The sequence below is a fragment of the Bufo bufo genome, chromosome 4, assembly GCF_905171765.1.
Source record: "Bufo bufo chromosome 4, aBufBuf1.1, whole genome shotgun sequence".
Classification (NCBI taxonomy): Eukaryota; Metazoa; Chordata; class Amphibia; order Anura; family Bufonidae; genus Bufo; species Bufo bufo.
Window position 1 is genome coordinate 585951573 of NC_053392.1, and position 12106 is coordinate 585963678.

Sequence of the window (12106 nt, forward strand, 5' to 3'; positions counted from 1 at the left end):
GGAGAAGGGCAGGCAAACTCCAGAACTCTCCACTCCAGGCCCACCGGTATGAGGGAGGTTCCCCCTATGGGCCTGACCTAGTTAATCTGCTGGCGGTGTCAGGAACCTGGCTACACCAGGGCTGAGTGTCCTCATCGGGTTGAGCCCATGGACACTAATTGTGGTTATCGACAATCGCTATATGCTAGGAAACTGTGTGCCACAGGTACCCCGGAGGCTTTAGACCACTTGTGCCAGGTAGAAGTGGGAGACACTCAAGCGGAGATGCTGCTGGACTCAGGGAGCTCGGTGACCCTGGTAAGGGCTACCCTAATGCGGTCCGCTGAGTATACTTGCCGGAAAGTTGGGGTGATGTGCATTCAAGGAGACTTAAAAGACTACCCCACCATGCTGGTGTCTCTAACCATGGTGGCCGGCAGGTGGACCCACGAAGTGGCAGTCGCCACAAATTTCCACTATGAACTCAAAATAGGGAGAGACTTTCCAGGTTTCCCTGCCCTATGGCCAGTTGTGAAAGTTAAGGATACCCCTGAGACAGGAATAAGCCCAGGAGATTGGCCTTGTTCAGGGGGACGGCCAGAACCCGGGGAACCTGAAGGGCCAGCAGTAGGGGTGACCGCCACTTCGGTGGGAGAGGTGGAGAAAACCCTGCGTAGGGTAATGGTGGGTGATGTGGAGGAGTTGCCACCGGGTCCTGGGTTGGCAGACCTCAACGTCTTCGGGGAGAATTTCAGTACAGCCCAAAGCCAAGACCCAACCCTATCCTAGCCTAGGAGAATATGGTAATACTTGATGGTGTACCCCAACAACCTGGGGCCGAGTCGATGTTTCCCTGTTTTGTGGTCCACCAGAATATGCTATATCGGGTAAACCAGCTGCGTGGTGAACCTGTTGAACAGTTGGTGGTGCCCGGGGCCTATCGAAAACTTGTGTTAGAGTTAGCCCACCAACATGTTCTCAGGGGTCATCTGGGACTGCAGAAGACACAGGACCGGATACTACAACGGTTTTACTGGCCCAGTGTCTTTAGAGAGGTGGATCACTTTTGTTAGTCTTGCCCGAACTGCCAAACCACTAGCCCCCAGCACCTGTTCCTCAGTCCCTTAGTGCCCCTCCCGATTATCGAGGTGCCATTTGAGAGAATCGCTATGGATCTCGTAGGCCCAGAACCGAAGTCCGCTAGGGGGCACCAACACATCTTGGTCATCCTGGACTACGCCACTCGGTACCCAGAGGCGGTGCCACTGCGACATACATCGGCCAAACTAATAGCAAAAGAGTTAATGGAGATTTTTTTCCCGAGTGGGGATACCCAAAGAGGTTCTGACTGACCAGGGGACTCCTTTTATGTCCAAGGTCATGCGGGAGCTCTGTAAGTTGTTGAATATCGAACAGATACGGACATCCGTCTATCACCCCCATACTGACGGCCTAGTAGAAAGGATTAATCAAATGTTAAAAACTATGTTAAAACGAGTAGTAGCTAAGGATGGAAAGGAATGGGATCTCCTTCTGCCCTATCTTATGTTCGCAGTGCGAGAAGTGCCCCAGGCCTCTACTGGGTTCTCGCCCTTCGAACTACTGTATAGCAGACATCCACGAGGTCTGTTGGACATAGCCAAAGAGGCGTGGGAGCAACAACCCACACCATATAAAAGTGTTGTTGAATACGTCACCCAGATGCAGGAGCGTTTGGAAACCGTGTTGCTGCTGGTAAAGGAACAAATGGAGGCAGCTCAGCGAGATCAAAGTCGGGTGTATAATCGGCAGGCTCGGGTCCAGGTCTTTAACCCAGAAAATCGGGTTTTGGTTCTGGTACTGACAGTGGACAGTAAGTTACTGGCTAGGTGGCAGGGACCCTACGAGGTATTAGAAAAGGTTGGAGAAGTAAACTACAAGGTACACGAGCCAGGGCGGCGGAAGCCGAAGCAGGTATACCATGTGAATTTACTCAAACTGTATAGGGAGACCAGTACTAATGATAGCCCGCGGCCGAGTTTTCTAGAGAGAGAGGCTCTGGCCCGTAAGTCTGATGTAAGAGAAGCGGTTGCCACAGTGAAGATTGCTGACAGCCTCTCCTCTAAACAGACTCAGGAGGCCAGGTAATTCGTCAGCAGGAACACGGATGTGTTCTCAAACCTCCCTGGACGCACTTCCATAATCCAGCATGACATTGTCACTGAGCCTCAGGCCAAAAATCCGGTTGAAACCATACCGGGTACCCTAGGCTCGGCGACAGGCCATCTCTGAGGAAGTACAACTAATGTTGCAACTAGACGTCAGCGAGGAGTCTAGAAGTCAGTGGGCCAGCTCTATAGTACTGATACCTAAACCGGACGGGACGTTGCGGTTTTGTAACAATATTCAAAAATTAAATGAGTTATGGCTTCATGAGGAATCGGTCATGCCAAACTAATTTAATCAGTTTCTATGAGGAGGTAAGTTCTAGACTTGACAGCGGCGAATTAATGGATGTCGCATATCTGGACTTCTCCAAAGCATTTGACAGTGTACCACATAAAAGGTTAGTATATAAAATGAGAATGCTCGGACTGGGGGAAAACGTCTGTATGTGGGTAAGTAACTGGCTCAATGATAGAAAACAGAGGGTGGTTATTATTGGTACATACTCAGATTGGGTCACTGTCACTAGTGGGGTACCTCAGGGGTCAGTATTGGGCCCTATTCTCTTCAATATATTTATTTAATGATCTTGTAGAAGGCTTGCATAGTAAAGTATCAATTTTCGCAGATGACACTAAACTGCGTAAACTAATTAACACTGAAGAGGACAGTATACTACTACAGAGGGATCTGGATAGATTGGAGGCTTGGGCAGATGAGGTTTAACACTGATAAATGTAAGGTTATGCACATGGGAAGGAATAATGCAAGTCACCCGTACATACTAAATGGTAAAACACTCGGTAACACTGACATGGAAAAGGATCTAGGAATTTTAATAAACCGCAAACTAAGCTGCAAAAACCAGTGTCAGGCAGCTGCTGCCAAGGCCAATAAGATAATGGGTTGCATCAAAAGGGGCATAGATGCCCGTGATGAGAACATAGTCCTACCACTTTACAAATCGCTAGTCAGACCACACATGGAGTACTGTGTACAGTTCTGGGTTCCTGGGAACAAGGCAGACATAGCAGAGCTGGAGAGGGTCCAGAGGAGGGCAACTAAAGTAATAACTGGAATAGGGCAACTACAGTACCCTGAAAGATTATCAAAATTAGGGTTATTCACTTTAAAAAAAAGACGACTGAGGGGAGATCTAATTACTATGTATAAATATATCAGGGGTCAGTACAGAGATCTATCCCATCATCTATTTATCCCCAGGACTGTGACTGTGACGAGGGGACATCCTCTGCGTCTGGAGGAAAGAAGGTTTGTACAGAAACATAGAAGAGGATTTTTTACGGTAAGAGCAGTGAGACTATGGAGCTCTCTGCCTGAGGAGGTGGTGATGGTGAGTACAATAAAGGAATTCAAGAGGGGCCTGGATGTATTTCTGGAGTGTAATAATATTACAGGCTATAGCTACTAGAGGTGGGTCGTTGATCCAGGGAGTTATTCTGATTGCCTGATTGGAGTCGGGAAGGAATTTTTTATTCCCATAAAGTGGGGAAAATTGGCTTCTACCTCAGTTTTTTGTTTCCCTTCCTCTGGATCTACTTGCAGGATGACAGGCCGAACTGGATGGACAAATGTCCTTTTTCAGCCTTATGTACTATGTTACTATGTTACTATGTATCTAAGTTTGACGCGTATCCCATGCCCCGGGTAGACGAGCTGATCGAGAGGTTAGGACAAGCCCGGTAAAGGAAACTGCCAAAGAGAAAACGGCCTTCATCACACCGGAGGGGCTGTATCAGTAAAAGGGTTTTACCCTTTGGTCTGCATGGCGCCACTGCCACTTTCCAAAGGCTAATGGACATTGTGGTGCGACCACATCGTCGGTACGCTTCGGCTTACCTGGGCGATATTGTCATCCACAGTAGCGACTGGGAAAGTCACCTGCCCAAAGTGCAGGCTGTAGTGGACTCCCTTCGAAAAGCTGGACTAACCGCTAACCCCAAAAAATGCGCAATAGGGTTAGAGGAGCCAAAGTACCTGGGGTATGTCATTGGGCGTGGAGTGATCAAACCCCAAGTAAACAAAATAGAGGCGATAAGAAATCGGCCCGACCTGTCACCACTAAACAAGTAAAGTCGTTCCTAGGAATGATAGGCTATTACATAAGATTTGTTCCCCACTTTGCCACTATAGCCGCGCCCTTGACAGAGCTCTTGAAGGGACGAAAATCTGTGATGATTCGAGGGGATGAGCGGGCGGAATAGGTTTTTTCCACTTTGAAGTCGGCCCTGTGCGGGTCCCGGGTTTTGGTGACGCCCAACTTCAATAGGGAGTTTGTGGTACAGACAGATGCCTCCAAAGTAGGCCTCGGTGCTGTATTCTCTTTTTGAAGTCAACAGGGAGGAGCATCCCGTTGTCTTTTTAAGCCGCAAGCTCATCCCAGCCGAAACCAGGTATAGTATAGTGGAGAGAGAGTGCCTGGCTATCAAGTGGGCACTCGAGTCTCTCCGCTACTATTTGTTGGGGAGAAAGTTCCGCCTGGTGACTGACCACTCCCCTCTCAAGTGGATGAGCCAGGCCAAACAGAGAAATGCCAGAGTAACCAGGTGGTTCTTGTCCTTACAGAAATGTAAGTTCTCCATGGAACACAGGGCAGGCCGGTTGCAGGGAAACGTGGATGCCCTGTCCCGGGTATGCTGTATGGCAGGTGTTCACCCCCTAAGGGTTGAACAAAGGGGGGGTATGTAAGAAGGTACCAGGAATCATCGTGGATGTAAGGTATGTGTCACCAAGGTTCCTGGTCTCGGTGAAGTAAGAGCCGGTATTTTATGTGTCAGCAGCAGCTATTGCTAATTGACACCTTGAGATTTAGCATGGCTGTCATAGCTGATCTGGGACGGCTCTTCCTGAGTGTAGTCAGAGTGCTGGGTGGGTGACTACTCCCCATGTTCCAGGCCGGGTTTTGCCAGGCATAAAAACCAGCCAGCACTGCCAGGTGTGGATTTACCTCCCTCTGACAGTGGAGCTCAGGACTCTGTGTGCTGTGAACTGAGGGCTGTGCTGAGATTTGAGGTTTGAGCTGGGCTGGAGGACTTAGGCCCCTCTAAAGGCGAACAGGGCCGCCTATTGACTTGATGAGGCTGAACTGCTAACAGGGTGTGAATTAACACCCAGGAGAAAAGGTGACTTTTATTGTTTATGGACTTTCCTTGTGTGTGAACAAACACCAAGCCACCTGCGTTTTGTGATACACCTTATCTGCATTTTGTTATACACCAATGTGTGAATAAACAACGCTGTTTGATTCAAGAACTGTGTACTTTGCCTCTATACTGCATCCGCTAGTCCTAACTACCAGAGCGAATCCCCACAAGCCTTTGTGTGATTGTCTGTTATATGTTGTCTATTGTATGTTATAGGTAATTATTTATTTTAAAAATAAAATAATATAGCATCTATAAAAAGATAGGTTAAATAATAACTATAAAAAAAAGGTATGGATGATAGATAGCATAATAAGGATAAAGATAAGTTATATACAATAAGTGAAAAAAGATTATAGGTTTATCTAGTGATTAAAAAAAAAATCGAATTACGAAGATATAGCACTATATTCTAGACATGGGGTAGGCAACCTCCGGCACTCCAGCTGTTGTGAAACTACAACTCCCAGTATGCACACTTGCTCTGCTCTTCTAAGAACTCTCATAGAAGTGAATGGAGCATGCTGGGAAATGTAGTTTCACAACAGCTGGGGTGCCGAAGGTTGCTGATCCCCGTTCTAGACCATTGCGAATTCTTGAAGTGCCGATTCGCAATAAAAATTTGTGCTCAAAACTAAACACAGCCTTTAAAGGCCCACAAACATGCGTCTAGTAATTTAAAGGGGTTGTCTCACCTGGATATGCCACCAATGTCAGATAGGTGCCACCTCTGGGACCATCAACTGTCTCTAGAACTAAGCTTTTAAAGAGAACGGGAGAGCATGGCCGCCCTTGATTGATTTCTATGGGAGTGCAAAAAATAGCCGAGCACTGGCTTGGTTATTTCCAGCAGTTCCATAAAAACAAATGGAGCGGTGGCTGCACATGTGACTATTTTCCGCTCTTCCACAGAAATAAAAGGAGGGTGGCCACGTATGCGTGGTGTGCTCTCCCAAATGTGGGGTTCTTCATTTTAGAGATAGTTGCGGGTCCCAGAGTGATAGGCCACCAATGTTCCAGATGAAACAACCACTTTTAAAGGGACTGTCCATTTTGGTAGTTCTTTGGTAGTTCTTTGATGATAAGCTGATCATACAGTGTCCTGCTGCTGGTACTAACATTCATCAGCTGTTTTCTGCAGAGGAACCTGGTCGCAAGTATTCAGCTGGAACTCACATTGTGTAATTCACATCATCTGAACACTGTAGCAAAATATTTTTTTCATTCTTTAAATACCTTTTGCAGAATTGAGCTTTCGGTAGTGTGTAGACATGTGGTCTTGTATGAGGAACTGAGATGATAGAGAACATGAAGACCCGGGAAACAATGCTTTTAGGAAACAAGAAAATGAAAAGAGAGAATTATGGGATTGTAAAAATAACTTTCTGCAGGCAATGAAAAAACATCAATCCCTGATGGCTTTGGGGTTCTCCTCTTGTTAGAACCTAAGTCATAAAAATGCTCTAAAAGAGGACCTGTCCCCTCTACTGACATACCTGTTTTAAAAGCTTCATGCATTCCCCGTGTAATAACAATTCTGGAGCATCTATTCTTATGGATCTATGTTGTTCCTTTATTATTTCTACTAGAAGTTATGAATGAATTACTAGCAGTCTGCAGTAAAGGTACAGAGGGGTGGTAACCAGTTGGGGGTGTGGGGCATGTACCTGCACAGCCTGACAATGGCAGCACTGATTAGATAGAGTGAGTCTGTGCATGTACACCCCCCCAACTTGTTACCACCCCTCTGTACCCTTACTGCAGACTGCTAGCAATTTATTAATAACTTCTAGTAGAAATAATAAAGGAATAGCACAACATAGAGCCATAATAATAGATGCCCCAGAATTGTTGTTACATGGAGAATGCATGAAGCTATTAAAACAAGCATGTCAGGAGTGGTGAAAGGTCCTCTTTAACCCCTTAGGGACGCATGACGTACCGGTACGTCATGGGTTTAAACCGTTATTGCGGCGCGGCGGGGGGTAATCGGAACAGGATGCCCGCTGAAATCATTCAGCGGGCATCCTGTCACAACGCCGGGGGGGTCATGTGACCCCTCCGTATCGGCGATCGCCGCAAACCGCAGGTCAATTCAGACCTGCTGTTTGCGACTTTACATGCGGTTGCGGCAGCTGTGCGGCGGTGCCATCGGGTCCCCCCCGCAGCCACATGGGGACCCGATGGCACCGCCATCTAAGGAAGGCATTGCGCTGCCTTCCGGTGACGAGCCTGTGAGATCCAGCCCCCTGGATCTCACAGACCCCGGAAGCTGTATGAGTAATACACACAGTATTACTCATACAGCCAATGCATTCCAATACAGAAGTATTGGAATGCATTGTAAAGGAATATACCCCCAAAAGTTCAATTCCCAAAGTGGGAAAATAAATAAAGTGAAAAAAAAGTTGAAAAAATAAAGTTTTCCCCCCAAAAAATTAAACGTTTCAAGTAAAAATAAACAAAAATGTCATTTTCCCCAAATAAAGTTTAACAAAATTGGTAAAAAATAGGGGAAAAAAAAAAGTATACATATTAGGTATCGCCGCGTCCGTATTGACCGGCTCTATAAACATATCACATGACCTAACCCCTGAGATGAACACCGTAAAAAATAAAAAATAAAAACTGAGCTAAATAAACCTTTTTTTTGTCACCTTACATCACAAAAAGTACAACAGCAAGCGATCAAAAAGGCGTTTGCCCACCAAAATAGTGCCAATCTAACCGTCACCTCATCCCGCAACAAATGAGCCCCTACCTGAGACAATTGCCCAAAAAATTAAAAAAACTTTGTTTGAAAAAAGCTGTTATTGTGTAAAACTTACATAAATAAAAAAAAGTATACATATTTGGTATCGCCGCGTTCATATCGACCGGCTCTATAAAAATATCACATGACCTAACCCCTCAGATGAACACCGTAAAAAATAAAAACTGTGCTAAATAAACCATTTTTTGTCACCTTACATCACAAAAAGTGTAATAGCAAGCGATCAAAAAGTCATATGCACCCCAAAATAGTGCCAATAAAACCGTCATCTCATCCCGCAAAAAATGAGACCCTACTTAAGATAATTGTCCAAAAACTGAAAAAACTATGGCTCTCAGAATATGGAGACACTAAAACATGATTTATTTATTTTTGGTTCAAAAATTATACACTGCTCAAAATAATAAAGGGAACACAAAAATAACACATCCTAGATCTGAATTAATTAAATATTCTTCTGAAATACTTTGTTCTTTACATAGTTGAATGTGCTGACAACAAAATCACACAAAAATAAAAAAATGGAAATCAAATTTTTCAACCCATGGAGGTCTGGATTTGGAGTCACACTCAAAATTAAAGTGGAAAAACACACTACAGGCTGATCCAACTTTGATGTAATGTCCTTAAAACAAGTCAAAATGAGGCTCAGTAGTGTGTGTGGCCTCCACGTGCCTGTATAACCTCCCTACAATGCCTGTGCATGCTCCTGATGAGGTGGCGGACAGTCTCCTGAGGGATCTCCTCCCAGACCTGGACTAAAGCATCTGCCAACTCCTGGACAGTCTGTGGTGCAACGTGACGTTGGTGGATAGAGCGAGACATGATGTCCCAGATGTACTCAATTGGATTCAGGTCTGGGGAACGGGCGGGCCAGTCCATAGCATCAATGCCTTTGTCTTGCAGGAACTGCTGACACACTCCAGCCACATGAGGTCTAGCATTGTCATGCATTAGGAGGAACCCAGGGCCAACCGCACCAGCATATGGTCTCACAAGGGGTCTGAGGATCTCATCTCGGTACCTAATGGCAGTCAGGCTACCTCTGGCGAGCACATGGAGGGCTGTGCGGCCCTCCAAAGAAATGCCACCCCACACGATTACTGACCCAATGCCAAACCGGTCATGCTGGAGAATTTTGCAGGCAGCAAAACGTTCTCCACGGCATCTCCAGACTCTGTCACGTCTGTCACATGTGCTCAGTGTGAACCTGCTTTCATCTGTGAAGAGCACAGGGAGCCAGTGGCGAATTTGCCAATCTTGGTGTTCTCTGGCAAATGCTAAATGTCCTGCACGATGTTGGTCTGTAAGCACAACCCCCACCTGTGGACGTCAGATGGTCTCTATACTGAATAGGTAGTTTTCAACAGTGATGTGACAGTCTCTATCCTTGGCACACGTTGTATTTGTATTAGACACTTGCCTCTAGTAGCAGGACAGTCTCTTTACTCAGGCCACAATGGGGAAGATTTATCAAACTGGTGTAAAGTAGAACTGGCTTAATTGCCCAGAGCAACCAAGCAGATTCCACCTTTCATTTTTCACAGCTGGAAGCTGATTGGTTGCTAATTGCTATGGGCAGCTAGGCCAGTTCTACTTTACACCAGTTTCATAAATAACCCCAATGTGTCTCACAGTACACAGTAACATAGACTCCAAATATGTCCTCAGTACACTCACAATGGGATGGTTGGAGGGCTCAGCAGTCTCAAGTGACTCTCATAATCTTGGCTAGCTTGCCTACTAAAAATACAGTACTTGGGCCAGAAGTGGAGTCCAAAGCAGTCTCTACTTCTAGAGTAGCAGTCAAGAAAAGGTCCACTGCATAGGAAGCAGTCCAAAACCAGGTGACTACTTTCTCAACAGAGCTAATTCCAAGCATGTGTCCTCCTCAGTGCTCAGTGCACTTTAAGCTTCTTGCTATAAACCCAGGGCCATTTCCAGTGGGTTGCCCACAGCCTCTCCACAAGCATCTCATGGTCCCAGGCCCTCTGACACTCCCAGTGGCAGCTTCTCAATCGGCCAGGCAGCACAGCCCTCTAAATTAAGCTGCAGGGAATGCGTGTGCCACAAAAGTTCATGCCCAAATGGCTTCAGCTACATGGACACAGCCCCACAGTAGTGTTGATCGAGCACCGAAGTGCTCGGGTGCTCGAGTAAAACACTTTGCAATGCTCTGAAGAAGGGTGGGTGTCGGGTCACACTGAGGTCTATGCAGAAGACCGCTGTACAGTGAGGGAATCACCCAGTGTGAGTCCACGGCTTAGGAGTCCCTGCTCTGACTCCAAATATAGCTATGTACACTGCTCAAAAAAATAAAGGGAACACAAAAATAACACATCCTAGATCTGAGTTAATTAAATATTCTTCTGAAATACTTTGTTCTTTACATAGTTGAATGTGCTGACAACAAAATCACACAAAAATAAAAAAATGGAAATCAAATTCTGCCAACTCCTGGACAGTCTGTGGTGCATCGTGACGTTGGTGGATAGAGCGAGACATGATGTCCCAGATGTACTCAATTGGATTCAGGTCTGGGGAACGGGCGGGCCAGTCCATAGCATCAATGCCTTCGTCTTGCAGGAACTGCTGACACACTCCAGCCACATGAGGTCTAGCATTGTCTTGCATTAGGAGGAACCCAGGGCCAACCGCACCAGCATATGGTCTCACAAGGGGTCTGAGGATCTCATCTCGGTACCTAATGGCAATCAGGCTACCTCTGGCGAGCACATGGAGGGCTGTGCGGCCCAAAGAAATGCCACCCCACACCATTACTGACCCAATGCCAAACCGGTCATGCTGGAGGATGACGCAGGCAGCAAAACGTTCTCCACGGCGTCTCCAGACTCTGTCACGTCTGTCACATGTGCTCAGTGTGAACCTGCTTTCATCTGTGAAGAGCACAGGGCGCCAGTGGCGAATTTGCCAATCTTGGTGTTCTCTGGCAAATGCCAAACGCCCTGCACGGTTTTGGGCTGTAAGCACAACCCCCACCTGTGGACGACGGGCCCTCATATCACCCTCATGGAGACTGTTTCTGACCGTTTGAGCAGACACATGCACATTTGTGGCCTGCTGGAGGTCATTTTGCAGGGCTCTGGCAGTGCTCCTCCTGTTCCTCCTTGCACAAAGGCGGAGGTAGCGGTCCTGCTGCTTGGTTGTTGCCCTCCTACGGCCTCCTCCACGTCTCCTGATGTACTGGCCTGTCTCCTGGTAGCGCCTCCATGCTCTGGACACTACGCTGACAGACACAGCAAACCTTCTTGCCACAGCTCGCATTGATGTGCCATCCTGGATAAGCTGCACTACCTGAGCCACTTGTGTGGGTTGTAGACTCCGTCTCATGCTACCACTAGAGTGAAAGCACCGCCAGCATTCAAAAGTGACCAAAACATCAGCCAGGAAGCATAGGAACTGAGAAGTGGTCTGTGGTCACCACCTGCAGAACCACTCCTTTATTGGGGGTGTCTTGCTAATTGCCTATAATTTCCACCTGTTGTCTATCCCATTTGCACAACAGCATGTGAAATTGATTGTCACTCAGTGTTGCTTCCTAAGTGGACAGTTTGATTTCACAGAAGTGTGATTGACTTGGAGTTACATTGTGTTGTTTAAGTGTTCCCTTTATTTTTTTGAGCAGTGTATTATTGTGTAAAACTTACATAAATAAAAAAAAAGTATATATATTAGGTATCGCCGCGTCCGTATCGACCAACTCTATAAAAATATCACATGACCTAAACCCTCAGATTGTCACGGAACCATGAACCAGACGTACAACAAGAGATAAGTGAAAATAAGAAGGCTTTATTGAAAATAAAGCTGTAAAGCAAAAGTCCAAACGGATGGTGAAACCGAGCAGAGTCTTTGCGAAGCCAGAGGTCAGGAACCAGAAGGGTAGTCAGACGAAGCCAGGATCAGGAACCAGCAGGGTAGTCAGACGAAGCCAGGATCAGGAACCAGCAGGGTAGTCAGACGAAGCCAGGATCAGGAACCAGCAGGGTAGTCAGACGAAGCCAGGATCAGGAACCAGAAGCAG

General features: G+C 46.6%; 1 protein-coding gene across 1 annotated transcript in view; it reads right to left on the minus strand.

The window, feature by feature from the left end:
- Positions 1 to 12106, minus strand: part of LOC120997516 (spermatogenesis-associated protein 7 homolog) — a 305575-nt gene that overhangs the window by 201358 nt on the left and 92111 nt on the right. Inside the window, exon 3 of the mRNA XM_040427597.1 lies at positions 6525 to 6617. Coding sequence (XP_040283531.1) covers positions 6525 to 6617 — 93 coding nt within the window. The remainder of the gene's footprint in view (positions 1 to 6524; positions 6618 to 12106) is intronic.